Source organism: Thamnophis elegans, chromosome 3 (genome assembly GCF_009769535.1).
Source record: "Thamnophis elegans isolate rThaEle1 chromosome 3, rThaEle1.pri, whole genome shotgun sequence".
NCBI lineage: Eukaryota > Metazoa > Chordata > Lepidosauria > Squamata > Colubridae > Thamnophis > Thamnophis elegans.
The window spans coordinates 45,122,044-45,140,548 of record NC_045543.1 but is presented as its reverse complement, the minus strand read 5'-3'; the positions used below and the strand labels follow the sequence as shown (position 1 = coordinate 45,140,548).

General features: G+C 39.0%; 2 protein-coding genes across 2 annotated transcripts in view; one reads left to right on the top strand and one right to left on the bottom strand.

The window, feature by feature from the left end:
* The window catches only part of ELP1 (elongator complex protein 1), a 42,268-nt gene extending 27,685 nt beyond the window's left edge, over window positions 1-14,583 (top strand). The window contains exons 25-37 of the mRNA XM_032214420.1: window positions 236-384; window positions 976-1,099; window positions 1,784-1,881; window positions 3,185-3,386; window positions 5,051-5,112; window positions 6,286-6,348; window positions 6,444-6,504; window positions 6,725-6,838; window positions 7,668-7,779; window positions 9,021-9,148; window positions 10,956-11,110; window positions 12,535-12,613; window positions 13,484-14,583. Of these exons, the coding sequence (XP_032070311.1) occupies window positions 236-384; window positions 976-1,099; window positions 1,784-1,881; window positions 3,185-3,386; window positions 5,051-5,112; window positions 6,286-6,348; window positions 6,444-6,504; window positions 6,725-6,838; window positions 7,668-7,779; window positions 9,021-9,148; window positions 10,956-11,110; window positions 12,535-12,613; window positions 13,484-13,551 (1,415 nt within the window). The 3' untranslated portion in view covers window positions 13,552-14,583. The remainder of the gene's footprint in view (window positions 1-235; window positions 385-975; window positions 1,100-1,783; window positions 1,882-3,184; window positions 3,387-5,050; window positions 5,113-6,285; window positions 6,349-6,443; window positions 6,505-6,724; window positions 6,839-7,667; window positions 7,780-9,020; window positions 9,149-10,955; window positions 11,111-12,534; window positions 12,614-13,483) is intronic.
* A 475-nt stretch (window positions 14,584-15,058) lies between these two features.
* ACTL7A (actin like 7A) lies at window positions 15,059-18,329 on the bottom strand. The gene has a single exon (XM_032212860.1). It carries the CDS (start codon window positions 16,484-16,486, stop codon window positions 15,263-15,265), a length of 1,224 nt encoding a protein of 407 aa, XP_032068751.1. The 5' UTR covers window positions 16,487-18,329; the 3' UTR covers window positions 15,059-15,262.
* Between the last annotated feature and the right edge of the window lie 176 nt (window positions 18,330-18,505).

Here is an 18,505-nt window from a genome sequence, read left to right as displayed (position 1 = left end):
TCAAGGATGTAATCACAACAAAAGGAGAAAGTATTTCAGTATATTTATCAGAAAAGTACCTCCGTATTGCCTATTAGCAAAAATAGTCTTTTGTCCAAAGCTAGGGTTTACTCATTACATTATTGCCTTTTTTTCTGGATGAAGTTTTGCTTTGTCAGTATTGAATTCATAAAGACTGAATCCATATTATACATGGAAACAATGTCTGGCTTTTAAATAAAATTAATCTTAACAGGACAAACTTCAGAAACAGTTGGATCTGTCAGAGTGGAAGAAGCATTGAAATACCTCCTGTATCTGGTGGATGTCAGCGAATTGTATGATTATTCATTGGGGACATATGACTTTGATTTAGTCATCATGGTTGCCGAGAAGTCTCAGAAGGTAGGATTGGATCTTGTTCTGATTCCATAAATCTTGGTCTAGCTATATTATGAGAAAAATTATAAAATGCATTCAAACATTGCCACCATCACCACTCAAACTCTTTAGCATTTATAAAATACAATAAATTATACATTGTGCAAGTCTTACTTGTTTTTCAGTATTGCTTTTTCTGTTGCTCAGCCACATTATTACATTTCATTAGCCATTTGGATATTTAATTAGACTGTCAACAACGACTCATTCTTTTGTGTGTATGAGAGAGAGAGAGAGAGAGAATGGGGAGGGGGAGAGAGAGAGAGAAAGAGCGAGAGCGTACATTTATGGTTTCCATAACATCAGAAGTAACAGTGTGGGGTCATCAACAAAGCCATGTATGATTTCATAGTGAATAGAATAAATTACCCATGAGCAAAATGATAAACAAAAGAATTGGTACAGAAAACAATACCAAAAGGTACAAATATGTTTGTAACAAGTATCAGAAATTAGTTTGGTGGCCCCTCTTCATGTAAAGAAAAGCATGCTATTGCAGTGTTTTTTAATTACTGTGGCAATTCAGTCCTAATGTTACTTTTTTTTTATTTGCAGGATCCTAAGGAATATCTTCCATTTTTAAACAAACTTAAGAAAATGGAAATCAATTATCAGCGATATTCAATAGACAAATATTTGAAGAGATTTCCAAAGGCTCTCTACCACCTTAGTAAATGTGGTATGTACATTGGAAATATGAATAAACAATACCTTTTGTTTTAGCATCATTATACTGCCTTAAAATGACTAAAATTGCTGATGGCCATCCTTTTTTGTAAACCTGATAAGGAAGCCATTGAGTTTCTGAACCCATGGAAGAGCATGTATTCAGCCCATCATGCTTTAGGAAAGGTTTTGAATCAACTCAGTGGAGACTGTGAGGATAGAAATAGTAAAGAGGGAGGAGATCTTTTCAGGCCAATGGAATGTTGAGGATGGATCCCTGTGGGGGGAATTATGCATTAAAAAATGGTGATGTAGAACATAAAATCTGATGAATTAGAAGATAAACATATGAGGCTCCTCCCCAGTTGCTTCTATCTTCTTCTTTGTTTAAAAAAATCTGTTGGTTTTTTTTTTTTAATGGGTAAGTGGCCACCAAGGGAGATGCAGTATATTGTGCCTCCAAAAACCCAGGTCTGATATATTTGTACTATGCAGTCATCCAGATTTGAAAAATAAAAATAAAGGATTTGAAGTATGAATGATTTGGACTGCAAGCTGTAGAAACTGTTTCTTGGATTTGGTCATCTTACATGTTGCAGTTTAAAATAAAATGTTGTCCTGTCAAACTAGTTCCAACAGACCTGTGCAAAGCTTTGTCTTTTGAGTGTCAGAAGAAAATATCTATTGTTTTTCTCAGGCTCAGAACATTTTCCAGAGTTCCTAAATTTGGTGGTTGATCAGAATTTGTATAATGAAGCCCTCAAGCTCTGTTTGCCAGGCACACAAGAATATAAGGTACACAAATAGTTTTCCATCCATCTTTATTTGCTGTCCTTTACTGGTGAGAGCAGACAGCTGTACCCAAGTCCTAAAATATGTGCTACATAGTGGCAGATATCTTTCTCTGAACATTTCCTTTCTTTATCAAATCCAGAGTACTTTAGCTAGAAGCTCCTCTTGCATAAAATTTGTGGTTTGTGACTTCTGGTTCATGTAAGCTTTTAAATGTGATCTGTTGTCTTTAGAATTAGAAAAGTAATCTGATCTGTAATTGTCTGCCTTAAAGGTTGTGTAGAATCTGATTCCCTTAGAAATCTGCCAGGGATTCCTTCTTGGAAGGTTTCGTAAAGCAAAGTGAATTCTCTGATAATTTTTCCATGCATACTATTCAGTCTTCCCCCAAATGTGCATTGGAAAGAGCAACTACAAGTAATCCTCAACTTGTGACCACAATTTAACCCAGAATTTATGTTGCTAAGGGAGAAATTTGGTAAGCGAGTTTTGTCCCATTTTACAACTTTTCTTGCCACATTTAATAAATGAATTCCAGGCATTAAATTACTGGTAGTTACACGGTTGTTAATTGAATCTGGCTTCCCCATGGACTTTGCTTGCCAGAAGGTCGCAAAACATGATTGCATGACCTCTGGACACCACAACTGTCATAAATATGAACCAGTTCTCAAGCATCCAAATGTAAATCATGTGACCCTGGGGATGCTGCAAAGATCATAAGTATGAAAAATGTCATAAGTCACTTTTGTCAGTGCCGTTGTAACTTTGAACCGTCACTAAATGAACTGTTGTAAGTTGAAGACTGCCTGTAGTAAAAGACAAAATTATAGCACATCTTCAGATCAGAGGTGGTATTCAGTAGGTTCTGACCAGTTCTGGAGAACCAATAGCGGAAATTTTGAGTAGTTCGGAGAACCAGCAAATACCACCTCTGGCTGGCCCTGCCCCCATCTATTCTCTGCCTCCCGAGTCCCAGCTGATCGGGAAGGAATGGGGATTTCTCAGTATCCTTCCCCTGCCACACTCACCAAGTCCGCCCACCAAGCCATGCCATACCCACCAAGCCACGCCCACAGAACTGGTATTAAAAAGTTTTGAATCCCACCACTGCCTTCAAATGCTTCTCAACCTCACCTACACAGAGAGGGTAGATAGCCTGTGCTCCTTTGGCAGATGAGTAACAGAATGGGCACTTTACAATTTCATTTAGACCTCTGCCAGTCATCTACAAAAAGTCAAGAACAATCAGCTCTTTGATCTGTGAGAAGGCCCAGGTCCATTTCCTCATAACTGTCTTTTGCAGACTATCAGTTATGCCTACGGAGAATATTTAATCCAGAAGCATCTTGCTGGACAAGCTGGGCTGATCTTCTTCCGATGTGGTGCCTTTGAGAAAGCTCTGGATGCTTTTCTGATTAGTGGCAACTGGCAGCAGGCTCTCTGCGCAGCTGCTGAGCTTTGTTACACTGAAGAGAAGTTGGCCAGCCTGGCAAGGAGCATGGCAGGTGAGCCTAAATCTGTCTCTGCATTCCAAATTTAGCCATCCCAATGTTTTTAATTGTATTATCTTCTTACAATTTCTTTTCCCTTCCAAAAACATAAACGTGGTGGTTAAAAAGACTGTTCATTCTTATTAGATAGTACAACTGACATCCATGGCTCTTGTCAGAATCATTTAAGAACCAGAGCAGGAAACAAGACAGGCATGTACTCTGAATGCAGCCTAAATTTCAGCTGAGAGGTAGACTAAGAGAGAGGCATGGACCTGCAAGTAGATTAACCCCATCGTTAAGCTTGCAATTAATTCATGAAATTAATTTTGCTTGTATGTTGATCAACTTACAGAAATTCATTCAACCTAGCACTTGAAGAATAAGGAACTCCTACAGATGAAAATATAATTAGAAAAATATTAGACTGCAGAAATGGATAGGTTAACATTAAAGATAAAGGAGAAAGAAGACACAATATTTTTAAACATAGGATTTGTTTTATCAATGCTTAGAATTAGACAATAGAGGTAGAAATTAGACATTGGAAGATTATTACTAGGTATAAGTGGATAATATTTTTATTACTATTATTATGTAAACTGACCCACTGTTTACTAAGCACTTATGTATGTTAAAGAAAAATGTATAAATAAAACATACAAAAAAAGAAATTCATTCAAATTGTGACATGGCCAAAGGCATCTTAACAGTTATGCCTTATTTTATTTAGTCATAGATTTATATGGCTGCCCATAGGTTTACATGACTCCTCATCACAAATATATGACTCAGTGCTAACTAACAGTGTTTCAAATGATAAAAGCATATGCAAAAACAAAAATATAAAACACATAGCAGCCGAGTGGATGCCATGACCGAAAAATATCTCTTCCTGGGGAATGACATTCTTTGTCCTCTGCTGCCTTACCAGATAGCGCATGTAGAAGCAGCCAGAAAGAGATAGCCCCTTAAATAACCTGGTCTCAAGCCATGAAGGGCTTTAAAGATGACTACCAGGACCTTGAATTGCACCCAGAATCATACCAGTAGCCATGCAAACAACCTAACAATGGTGTCACATGCTGAAAAACACTAACTGCCTGTGTCAATATTCTACACCTGCTGAGGTTTTTCAATGTATTTCAGTGGCAGCCCTGTGTAGAGTTTGTGGCAGCAGTCCAATCTAGAGATCACTAGAATATGAGTGACCCTGAGTAGCGTCTCCCAGTGGACCCAAGGGGGTCCACTAATGTTCACCTATCATTGAAAGCTACTTTTGTTGGGTCCTTTTCAAACATCAACCTTGCCAGACTTCTGAAGATGTTTTTTAGCACCAGCCAAGTATGATATGGGGCTCAGGTGTTGGGAAAGAATATGCACACTCTCTTCAGCTGATGTAAGCCATCACTACTAAGCCTTAGCAACTCTTTGGACTAGAACTCTCCCTGGAACTGCATAGCTGGGATGGGATGGAATGGTACCCTTTCATGTACCTGTTGCCAAAGTTTAAGAATAGGGATAAGTGATTGAGGAGGTACCTTTGATTCGGAGGCTTTTGAAACTTTTACAGACTTGAAATACTATACAAGCACCACATCTCTGCTTTGATTTTCGGAGTGGGAAAATAGCCTTTTAAAATCTTGAATTTTCTCTCCTGAACACTTTCTTTCTTTCAGGAAGACTTTCTGAAAAAAGAAAATATGTCGATGCAGCAGTTCTTCTGGAACAATATGCCAAGGTAGAGTTCCTATTTTACTCCTTTCCATTTGGCCCGTTTCTGATCCACTTTTTCATCTGCAGTTTTCTATCCATCTGTCTCTCTTCACAACACCATCTATATAGCAAACCACGATGATGCCAGAATGATGACATCACTACCCAAGTGCTATCATTCTATACATCTGACATAGCTGTACATAAATCATGTAGCATAAGAGCTGAGGTGGCGCAGTAGTTAGAGTGCAGTATTGCAGGCTACTTCAGCTGACTGCTAGCTGCAGTTTGGCAGATCGAAACTCACCAGGCTCAAGGTTGACTCAGCCTTCCATCCTTCCGAGATGGATAAAATGAGAATCCAAATTGTTGGGGGACCATGTTTCTGGACAAGTTTCTTTTTGTGTAGGACACTCATGTCCTCATAAGCCTCCAGTTTTTTCCATGTTGTTACTTCATCTTTCATATCAAAGGATATTTGTTAAGAGAGGAAAGGTAGTATAAACTATTTTTGATGATATATTTGAGAGCAGTTCATCTGTAACTCCCCGTGGTTACATAGCTTCAATTGGATTTTGTATGCTGTGTTCTAGCTATAGCCAAATTTATACACTTCAGAGTGTTGAACCCTGTTGTTTAAGGGCACCAAATATATTATGAAAACCTCTTCGTCCATACCACATCTGTCTACGTGGCAAAGCTATCTGTCTTTCATCAATTCCCTGCAGGTAGAATGACTGACAATATAAGTATTGCTAAAGTATTGCTAGTTGCTATCCTAAAAATTTAACCTACCTAATAAAATTAGCTTGATATCTCAAAGTCCTGAGAAGGATGCCCGATAAGGAAAAAACAAGACCTGGATCAGGCATGCACGGCTAGAAATAGCTTTTAATTCGAGGCATACATCATCTGATGCTCTTGAACAGCATTGCAGCTGAAGTGACATGATAAGATAGAAGCCTTTGGAACATGAGGTTATATCAGTTCTAATTGTTCATTGAAGCAGAACATTACCTGCAATGTAAGTGATAAGGCTAGAGGAGAAAATCACAAAATATGAAGAACCACAAATAGAAATAGAACAATTGTGGCAAAATTCATCCCAAATATTTCTTTTCTGCTAAAGGGCTTCAGGAGAGGGAAATATTTGATTAGTTAAAAAATGATAGTAAATGTTTAATTTACCCTTTTCTAGGACTATGAAGAAGCCATCCTGCTTCTTTTAGAAGGAACTGCCTGGGATGAAGCATTGAGAATAGTAAGTCTTGAAACCCCTGAATTTTTTCCATTATCTGTGAGAAAGTGTTTTTTGTTTTGTTTTGTCAAATGGGTTTATTTTTTTCCCCATTTTAGATTTACAAATATAATAGGACCGATATTCTAGAGACCAACTTCAGGCCATCTCTGTTGGAAGGTAAGGCTTCCTGAGAGCTGATATGTGCTTGGAGGTGTGAGCTTAATGAGATTCAAATTAGGTGAAGGGGAAAAGAGTTTTGGTTTGAGATAAGGACATATAACGCGATATTGCAAAATTTTGTCTCTGGGCACAAAGAACATCTAACCTTGTTCATTTTCAATATGTCTGTTTCAGTTACATGTGTATAATTTTCCTTTTACTATGATCACCTTTCTAGCTCAAAAAAATCATTTGGTGTTCTTGGAAACACAGAAAGCAGAATTTTCTCACCATCGTAAGCGCCTATCTATAATTCGAGAGCTTAAGCAGCAAGCCCAAAATGAACTACTAGGTAATGTACTTCAATAGAATTATGTTTTGTGACACTAATTCAGAGAAAGCTGCTTATTAGTGCCTTAAGATAAGAGCAGGAATTTCAGTTACTACTTCAACAAAGTAATAGAACTTTACATTTTTGGTTTCTACTAGTTATGACGTGCTACACAAGTGAGATTGTGGGAAGTGGGGAAAACAATGGTAAGATCACTGATTTAAACAATCAGGAGTTCACAGTAAATCAATTGGCAACTGATCTCATAAATGGCAGTTTAGCCTAGATGGAAACAAATCAAGGAAAAGCATTTTGAATCCCTCAAAAGAGTCTTTAATTAATTCATTGTAAATGAGGGTAGGACATTCCTTGTACACTTTCCAAGATTCTGTATTTATACCAGATTAGCATTAAAGGTACATTATTGCAATATGTATAGTTCTTACTTTCTTCACCTTGTTTGAAATCATGCTACCTTCGTATTCAAAGGGAGTGCTTTTCTGTCTGCCAGATGCTGAAAACAAAGTATTTGAACCAAAGTTTCCAACTATATCTGCCAGACCTCCAGAGGATAAGATGCTGGACTAGATAGAGCTGATGCATTCATTCAGTCAACCTATTAACTAAGAGATCAAAGTTTAGATTGCAATTCTGAACATTTCACATGATGACTCATTGGTCTGCTCCTACCTTTTTCCTTGGTTTCACCTTCACTGGATACACCTATTGTAGAATGATTCTAAACAGTCCAAAAAGTGCTATTGAAACGAAGTGACAAGAGAGGAATTTATTTAACAGATAAGATGTGAATGTTTCCCCTTTTATTGATAAAAGTAACTAATTTTTGCAGATCATGAAGCATCGAATTGTCCTGAATCGGATCTCTTTTCTGATACCAGCAGTTTGGTGACAGCCAGTGACACAAGTTCCAAATATACTCACAGTAATTCAAGAATATCTGCGTATGTTACTTTGCCTTATCATAGCTTTGGTGTACAATAGTTTGACTGCTGTTCATGTCCCAAGTGGAAAATTTTAGTCTCCAGATTAAGAATGCTTTTCTTAGATCTCCCTGAACTCCACTGGGAGCTCGATCATCAAACAGACTACAAAGCAGCTTCTCTTGGCTCCTTAGAGGCCTGCAACATTAGTCATTCATCATTAATTATTAAAGATTAATTAAAATGTTTTCCCATTTTCACCTCTAAGAAAAATAATTTTAGAATTTTATGTTTGTACGAGTTAGAGAGAGAAAATTTCACATTTTAAAAATAATCTCCTTTAGGAATTCAGTGTAATGTCTTAAAAGAATATGCCATCTATAACCATGAAACCTTGTTGCTGAAACTATTATGAAGCCTGACTGTATATGAAGATGGGTGGGAATGTATGGCTAATGATATGCTTCCAGTTCCCAGATCATGGGTGTACAGAGAGATAACAAAGAGATAGCTATAAAGTAATTCTTTTGCTGATTCTGTTGCTATTCATTGGAACTAGAGGTTACATTTCTCAAAAAAGAGAAGGACATAAAAAGTTTCAGTCTTTGGCAATAATCACAGTTAATAGTGAAACAAGATGGAAAATGGATAAATTGCCCTCCAAACTTTACACTTTACTATCATTGTCCTTGACATGGTAACCAAGGCTCTTTGAATGAGGTGGTTCATATATATGAGAATGTGAACAGGCATTTCTTCAGTTCATTAAAACAACTATTCCTTTGAATGTGAACACACCCACTTCAAATGATATTCTGCTTATCTGCACACTGTAAATCTGTTTCTGTGTGACGGCAGAGGTATTCCATTTGAATCTCCTTTATTGCCCCTCTGTAAAAATCCAGAATCAAAACTTGCTGCACATAGAAAACAAGCATAATAGGAGAAAATAGCCTTTTTCTGAGGTGCACCTTTTCCATTTTCAAGAACAGAAAGGGGTTGCGGGAAGCAGAGCTAATCTAAGGTGGCCATCTTGTCCTATAAATTTCATCTGCAGTCTTGAAATAGTGCAGTCTATATCAGGCTTACTCTCACAGGACGAGGCTTCCATCATCCAATTCAAGCCACGTGCAAGTGCAAAAATACTTATCAGATGAAATTTTATAAGCTGTCCTCTCCCATCCCTTTAGTCTCTCTTTTCACTTCTCCACTACCCCCTGGTCAGCCAGCTCATTTTGCAGATGCTCTTTGATCTGTTGTAGACGTTCCTCAAAGAACCGTCGCAAGGCAGAACGCAAGAAACACAGCCTGAAGGAAGGAAGTCCCTTAGAAGACGTTGCACTTCTGGAGGTTTTAGGGGAAATAGTTCGAAGTATTGACAACTTGAAAGGTTAGTTGCAAGAGTTGCTTTTCCAAATTTTGTATGTGGCACAGAAGTATAGCCCTAAAGGAGATCAGCAAAAGATCTGATGGAAAAGCCGGGCCTAATGACCGTGTCTATAGAGATTCCAGATGTTGATCTTCAGTAATCTTGGGGTAACGGAGTTGCACAAAAGGCTGCTTCCTTACTAGATGAGCCTAATTACCAAATCCACATATCTAAAACCAAGTTTGTAGATTTGATAACAATTGGTGAATATTTAACTATTGGTGCTAATTTATGTACTTATTTGTTTATTAGACCTTTATCCCACCTTTATTACTTCATAAGCAACTCAAGGCCAGTGGACATTCCTCCTATTCCTTTCTCCTCCCATTTTTCCCACAACAGCAACCCTTTGATGTGGGTTGAGCTGAGAGAGTGTGAGTGGCCAAAAGACCCCAGATGACTTTCATGCTTAAGCTGGGGCTAGAATTTACAGGAGATGTAAATTACTCTGGCTCTCATTTTCTTCTCCCTTTTAGAGTATTTTGATATGATAGTAATCTTAAGGAATCAGATTAATTTTATAAAACTGGCTGTAAATGAGCTATTAAAAACATTACTCAGGAGATGAAACATGATAATTCTCACTCTCATGTCTTTTTATTCCCCTTTCGTTTTCTTACTTGCGCTCATTCCTAAATACAATCAAGCTGTAGTCGCTATTTTGATGGCAGAATAGTATAAGAGTAACAGTGCGCAAGGACGCGATTGGTTCAGAGGTTAAAGACACTGAACTTGTCAGCTGGAAAGCTTGACAGCCTGGGTTTGAGACCCAAGCACCATGCAACAGGGTGAGCTCCCGTTCCTTGCCCCAGATTCTGTCCAGCTAGCAGTTTCAAAGCGTGCAAATGCAAGTAGATAAATAGGTACCATTTCAGAAGGAGGGCAACAGCATTCTGAATGCTTTTGGTATTTGGCATGCTGGTCATGGAAAATGTCTGGACAATACTGGAGATGAGCACTGTGCTCTAGAGTCACACAACTGGACAGGAAAACTTTTATCTTTAAATTGTGTGCATCTGTATGCACCTTCAATTCAGTACTGACTGGCAACTGCCTGAATAAGTCCTTGCAGCTTTCTTGGCAAGATTTTGGAAGTTATATTGTAAAAGAATGACAACTGATTCAGTGGTGGGATTCAAAAATTTTTACTACCGGTTCTGTGGGCTTGGCTTGGTGGGCATGGCAGAGGAAGGTTATTACAAAATCCCCATTCCCTCCCGATCAGCTGGGACTCAGGAGGCAGAGAATAAATGGGGCCGAGGCCAGTCAGAGGTGGTATTTACCGGTTCTCAGAACTACTCAAAATTTCTGCTATCGGTTCTCCAGAACTGGTCAGAACCTGCTGAATACCACCTCTGAACTGATTATAAGTAAGTAACTGATTGTAAGTAACTTTTACACAAGAGGGGGGGAGAGGGAGAGAGAGAGAGAGAGAGAGAGCATAGAATGCTGAAACTTTCTAATTTATTAGCACTGTCAGCCAATATTGTTATTTTTAGAATGTAGGGCGCTTCTAAATACCTTTCCAGAATGTCCCTGGAGAAACCAAGCCCTTCAGCAACCTCCAGGGCTGTTGTTTTGAAATCAGGGAGTTTGAGCTGATAGATACAGTTTATGACTATATTACTGAAAAAGGGGGAGGGGGATTTCATTATTTTCAACTTAGGATCAGAGGGCATGCAAAGAAGAGGTTTATCTTCTCTGTGTACCCCTTTTTTTTAAAAAAAATGCGTTTCACTAGAATGGGATCTTTTTCCTCCCCCTCAAGGTGAGATACACAGCCTTTTAAGGCACCTAGTCCTGTATAGCTATGATGAACAAGCCCAGGAATTGCAACAGGCCTTTGAGGATACCCTTCACTTGGTGGAGAGCTCCCTGCTTGAAATCTGGAGCCCAGACTTGCAGCATACCCCAGCCAACTCAGTAAGACATTGATTCCAGCCTGTGCCCCCTTGGCACTCTCACTGGCACACTGTGATACACTGCTTCCTTTTGAAAAGGGGTTCTTAAGGAGGTCACTTTATTTGAAGAAAAATCCGTTGCGACAGAGATATTCACAAGAGGTGTATGCATGGGGGGGAGGGGGAATCAAGAGGAAGCAAATGACAAAAGCAGCATCAAGTTGCCTGTTTTACTCTTGATATACACTGTGATATTGCATGCATGTTCAAAATGGGGAAAGCTTACGGTACAATTGCATGCCACTTCTTTGGCCTTGGGAAGAAGCTAGATATGGTAGTAGTTTAGGTTCTTACTCTCATTGCATTTTATTTTTTTTAAAAAAATCATAGCTGTATCCGACAATGGGTTGCTGTGGGGTTTAAATACTGTGCTGCACAGCTCAATGTATAGCAATTTTATTTACCTAATTTCTTTTAAGAGAATGCCACTTTACTGGTTTGTGTCAAGAAATCTGCTGCCAGGAAGATGATGTATATATGAATGTAGGTAGTCCTTGATCTATGACCATTTGTTTAACAACCGTTCAAAATTATGATGGTGCTGAACAAATGATGCTTGGAATTCTGCCTGTCCCAGCACCTGTGTCATACAAATGCAATTTGGGCACTTGGCAAACATTTCACGTTCATGACCAGAAAGTCAATGGGGAAGCTGACAGGGAAAGTCACCCCAGTCACTAAGTTAAGTCTTCTCCCAGCTCTGCATCCTCCCCTAGCCCCTCTTTGTTCACACCCTGCCGGCCACTCACACACCCTCCCCAAGCCTTCCTCACACTCTTCTGCCCTCCTGTGCCTCCTCAACCCTACTACAGCCTGACCCTCCCTTCTACCCCACGCATTCTCCCTTACCCATGTATCTTCATACTCCCAACCCTCCTTCGTACACTCTCATCCACCTGCACTGCACTTCTCACTCACCCACCGTGATTTATGCTCTTGCACAACCCCTTGCACCTTCCCTGGTCCTTTCTCACTGAGCTATGCCTTGCACATCCCCTCATCCCTCTTGCGCTTCCCTTGAACCTTTGTGCACCCTCCCTGATCCTCCCCTACACCTCCTCACTTCCTTCCCCACCGACTGGTTGTGAAAAGTCAGCAGGACGTTGCCTCATCTAACAACAATGGGATTTAATTAATGACAGCAATTGTGATGCAGGGATTTTTGTTACTAACAATGCAGTCACACTATATGATTATCACCTAAGCATGGTCCTAATTGCTGTCATGAATCAAGGACTACTTGTAAATTCAAAGCAGGTGCAAGAGAGGGTTGGAAAACAAAATAAAGTTATAATTTTCTTGTTCATTCCATAGGGAAAATAATGGTTTTCTGGTACTGTTATTCTAAATAAATCAACATCTTTTACTAATCCCTTGCAATTTTAGATCCTGGGTCCCAATTCAACTGCTAATAGCATAAGTGCTGCCTATACTCAACAGAAAGTGATGGCTCCTATAATACAAGGTAAGACAGATCGTGTAGTGTACAAGTTAATTACAATTTGAATGTGCGTGCGTATGTATGTACTGTATTTATTTAAATGATTTATTGAGCTTTCTATCTTACAACAGTGACTCTGAACAGCGTACAAATGTATTATCATCACCACCTCTTCAAATACTGCTCACCTGTGAGCTGATAATTCTGGCCTTTTGTAATTCTCAGCTGCCAAAAACTGATCAAAAAAATAAAACTCGGCTCCCATTTGCAGCAAAGGTTACTTTATGCAGCATGGAAGGAGAATGTGAACTTTAGAAATTGAGCAATCCCCTTCCTTGCTTACTTATGCTCTTTGCCCAGGGCCTAGCATTTGAGTTTTGAACCCACTCCCTAGATGTAGTTACTCTGAAGCATGCCATTTAGGAAAGCTCAGCATTGAGCTTGCTGTTTTAGGTAGCAAAGAAATAAATTTTTAGTTTATTCTTCATTGATTTCAAGGAGACAAAGCATAGGATTATTGTCACCATGGTAGTTCTTTTTATCTCATTTGTGAGGTTTTATTAATTTTTGTCACTTTTTTATCAATGGTTCCCAGCCTGGAGCCCATGCCTCATGGGGGGGGGGGGTTGATTTTTAATGGGGGCAATTTGAACTTTGTTTAAACCAAATTAATGGTCTTTTAGATTTTCTCTGCGTGAAGAGTTCACTTTTTGAATAAAGTAAGAATTATATGTCACAGGGGGAGCATCAGGATTTTAGAGATGCTTAGGTAAGGCATGGCCAAAAAAAGGTTGGGGATCACTGGTTTATATAAAGTGTAGTGTAATATCTGTTTTGCTTACTTACTTGCTTATCTTGTTTGTAAGATTATCTCTTGCTTTTTCTTTCTCTCAGATCCAGAGATCTTTATTGCCCCCAAACTCAACAAAAACACTCAATGGAAGCTTGCTCTGCTCCAATAAACTCAGTTCCACAACTATTGTCAGGATGAAGATCTCTGTACGGGTAGTCCTCGCTTGCCAACAATTGGGACTAGGAACTCCATCACTAAGCAATGCGGTCACAGGGCATGATGTCATGGAATCATGCCAACTTAGCGACAGCAGTTCTAGTACTCCCGGTCACCATCATTAGACAAATCCTGCAGTCACAGCAGCCCATGGTCATGTGATCGCCGTTTATAACAACTGTTTCCTCATTGACTTTGCCTATCAGAAGCTGGTGGCAAATGTTGCAAATGGTGATCATCCTTCAGTGTCTTAACTGCAAGTTGGTTGCTAAACCTCCAAATTGTAATCACAAGGATGCTGTGATGGCCATAACCATGAGGACCAATCATAAGTCCTTGTTCAGCACCGCTGAACAAGTGGTTAGTGAGTGAAGGCTACCTGCACTGAAGTACTGTTTCTCATCATGTATCCTTAAATGAAGGATGAATTGGCTCACAAAACAATGTAATTTCACCTTGTCCCAGTAATGTCTGATCATGGGCTTCCTTCCACTTTTTTCTCCCAACATTGCCTTTAATTGCCAGATAGCAACTCGTCAGCTTCTACTATTGTAAATTGTTTTTAATATGTTGCTTTGAACTCTTCAAACTCTTTTTATTGCAGTTTGATATCTGAAATGTTCTTGGAAATTTTAAAGCAGGGCTACCAGTAGCACTTTAATTTTTTAGGGATTTTTTTTTTAAGATACACCACTCAGTAACACTGAGCAAGATCTTTATTAATATATTAAGCCCTGTTTTGACAAATTGAATATTGATGGAACATTCTTTTTCTGACAACAAAGGAGAAAGAAGAGAGGAGGGATTAATACAGTTTTATTGTAACTTTTTTCTTTGAATCTCTCACCTTTGATTTTCTACATGATGAAACACCGAGTGTGAAAGTTTCCAGGGACTGAATCAGATACATCAACAGATATGTTTGTGTGTGAATGTTGACCAATGCCTGTTTAGATTTTTAATAAAGGGTGCATATTACAAACAATTGTGGATTGCAATTTCATAAGGGTGTGCAACCTCTAAAGAAGATTAACGCATGGTCAACCTGTGTAAGTTTGCCAATGAAAAGCTGACTTCTTTTTTTATTAAAGAAATCTCAAGAGCTGCTAAAGTTGCTTGGATATAGTTGAAAGCATGTGGTTGGTGCAAGGTTAGCACTGGCTACGTAACAGGTAAGGTTTAAGAATTCTGCAAAAACACAACTGGAGTTCATGCGATATTTTAATATTTTAAGGTGTTCTACTCTTCTTTTTGTTTTTCTTTAAGATACACTCTGATTTTCAGGAATACAGTAAGTGTACAATCCTACCTAATTTATTCAAAAGACAGCTCCATTCAGTTGAACAAAGCTTACTCTGGGATGAATGAATGAATGAATGAATGAATGAATGAGTGCAGTTGCTGGCTGTCAAGCATAGATCATCTAATTGGAAGATTTTCCTTGATGCACTCATCTTCTCCAATTTTTGTCATTACTCCCACAAAAAAAAAGGAACACTATATTTTGCTGTTAGAACAGGGAGCTTTTAATACACAGAGAACAGAATGTCATCCAGATCATATAACATTCAGATTGGTATTACAGGGGTAGCAGGGAAAGTGTGTCCTTTTCGTCGACCAAACTTCATCCCGTTCTCCTAGGCAAAGGGATTCACGTTTGGGATTTAGAAACATTTCCGGTAAATGTAAAAAGGACCCTTTTCTTCATATTCTCTTCTATGAACCCAAAGCTGCTGGAAAGCCTTGAGAGATGCAAGAATGGAGCCTCCGGTCCAGACAGATGTTTTCCTTTCCGGAGAAGCTGATGAAATGGGATTATCATTTGGGCACATTCTAATCAGCTCTCTCTGAAAGCGCTCAGCAAAGCCCTTTAGTGTGGTGCAACCCCCACATAACAAGATGTTGCCCATCAGGTTCTTTTTGAGGGTGACATCACACTTGTTGAGGGAAGTCATTGTCAAGAGAGGAAGTCCCAATTGCTGCGAGTTGATCAAGGATGGCTTAAAGAGCATTTCAGCACATAAGAATCTCTCTTTACCAATCATGATAACTTGCCCATCAGGGAGCTGATATTCAATCTCATGTTTCCTGGGAGCTGTGGCTGCATCATGTTGATAATCTAGTGAAGTGAAACAATGGTTCTCTTTGATATCCTCTAAGATATTCCAGTCTTTCTCTGTGAACAATTTTATATTCTCATTTATTAACTTCATTAGGTACTGAGTGACATCATATCCAGCATAGTCTACTCTTTCGGTAATGCTTGGCATGGTGTATCCTTCGTAAATGGGAACTGCATAGGAGACACCATGACCACTCTCCACAACCAGACCTGAGGTCTTTCCGTAGGAATACATTGACAATCTTGACTGGTAAGCAATGTGCATTGCAGGAGTGCAAAACGTTTCAAAGAGCATTTCTGCATATTTTTCTCTGTTGGTAGTAGGGCTTAGAGGAGGATCCGATACTAGGACAGCATGCTCTTCAGGCCGAATCCTCATCTCCCTAAGGAAAAGATATTCCCACATATCTTGAACAGAATCCCAGTCCACTATTATTCCATGTCTTAAAGGATTGACAAGCTTTAAGGGTACTGTAGCTTCCTGAAGTTCTCTTCCAACGAAAGTTTCCTTCCTGTTATCGCCAGTTTTTGCTGTCTCCTGGATATGCTTGCCTACAGTAGATGAAATCACATGGCTTGGCTTTTGTTCTCCAGCAAAACCACATTTGCAGGAGCCAGTACCAATGTCTATGACAACAGCCCTTGTCTCTTTTACTATCCTCCTTGGAGTCGTCTCTCCCTCTTCTCTAAATTTGGTATTGGGCTTGACTGCTGGTCCTTTCTTTGATGGCAGAGAGCCAGAACTTGCACTTCCTCTGCTTGACATTTTATTTCCTGATGCTCATATATGCCTACTCTCCATGTACTGACCACCATTTCAAATGGCAGGAATGGACATGATGCAGAGTCCTGATGATACCAACAGTAAGCATTGTGACATCATAATGGGAATTCTTTCAGCAGTACTTCCAACACATTAGTTTGGAGAAGATTGTCGTCAAGGGCAAGCTGTCTACATTTAATGTTACCTACACTTAAGATTCAGAAAGAGGATTATTTAGGTTACATTTGTACAATATATCTAACCATACATACATTCACAATGTTCTAAACCGGATTCCAAATTTGTGGTGCAGTAATTATACAAGTCCAGCATACCAGAGCATATATATGATCTTGGAGAAGAAATGTAGCAGTTAGCCAAATACAAATTTAAAGTACCGGAAAATAGACAACTCTAGAAAGACATTAAACAGGCTCACTTCGGTATGAGGAAGGGAAAACGCTGTTAGGTTTCCAAAATTCTACTACTATAATGTAAATTACAAATCCAGTACTGTATATCTTGTGGAATCTGCTTCCTGCCCTGGCCTATATTGAAGAACTGATACCTTCTGTTAAGAGCAGCAGACTCTTGTCTTTGATCAAAGAGATGTCTTCATCCAACCATCATCTAAGCATTTTGCTGCAGCATTATTCTAACACCAAGTGGACTTACAAAGCAAAATTCCATGATGCATCTAGCACAGCATTTGCAACAAAGCTTGCCTTAACCAATGGCAGTGGCTGGACCTCAACCAGCAGTGACTTGGGAGCTTGCCAGAAATGTTTTGGAAACGCTCAGGGTCAATTCTAACTTTTAGTTTCACATTGAGGTGATTTATGAGTTGGATGACAGAACATCCTACAGATCTCATCAAGATGACTTTTGTTCTGAGTGCTGAAAGAGACAGCCAAATGGAGTATGTCCATTATTGAAAGCAATAGTCCAGTATTGGACAATTACCAGAATTTCACACGAAGATTGAGAGCTTCTTTTGATGATTCTGCTAAGAAAGCAACAGGTAATCAAGAAAGTTTAAAGATAAAAACAGATCCACATATTTTTGTATCCACATCAAATTTTCAATTATTTACCAGAGATATTGGATGGAATGTTTTCGCTCTCAATCAGTTTTGAGAAGGACTTGCTGATGATCTGAGATGAATTGGTGAAACAAGGCACACCAAAAAAACTGGAAGAGCTGTCCCAACATTAGGTGTTAATAGATGGTCATTTTGAAGAGGTGAGGCACAAGAAAATTGTAAGTCTTGGGGGCAGGGGAGTTCTACAGTTTTCATCTCTAGCTCCCCTGCTTGTGGAATCCCACCTCGAAGGGCTGACACCCTGCCTTACACAATATGTAGTTTCAATTTACTTTCAACTGGGCTTCACAAAGGCTTCTTCTACAATAGCAATGAAGTTGTGGAATTACTGGGAAGATTAATCTGCTAACGTTAAGAACTATTCCGACTAGTTTGTTAATGCTGTTCAAAGGATGAATTGTTGGATCAGTTTCAAAATTCTGTTTATTTTTAATGCTATTTAAATATGTTTTGCTTGCCCCTATGGAAATATCTCAATGTTTTGGGGATGTTTTTTTGCTCATGAAGTCAAATATTTTCTTGGACTGGTATCCCAGAATTTAATAGAAGCATGAATTCCAGAATTTTACCTAAATGTATCTCATTTATGCCTGCTCAGAAATAAACTCAACTGAGTTTAGGAGATTGTCAGATCGCTTCACACAGGATTGCAATCAACAGAGATAAGTAAAATAGACACTGGCCTTGAAAAAAAACCCTCTTATTTAGCTGGATGAAATGGTCTCAGATCCTTTCAGCCTGTGCTACTTAATGGCATTGTGACGCTATAATGGGAGGAGCATGTGGAACAGAAATAGTATCTCCACTACCTTGAGATCATTTGAAAAAATGCAGGATATAGGCAGGAAGTAGAATTTAATAGGCATTGCTTTGCATTGTAGATACATACACTTGATGAAATAAATACAGGAGTTCAAGT

What these genes read in the sequence shown, in the direction of transcription:
- ACTL7A (XM_032212860.1), bottom strand. Translation starts at nt 16,486, where the DNA reads ATGTCAAGCAGAGGAAGTGCAAGTTCTGGCTCTCTGCCATCAAAGAAA.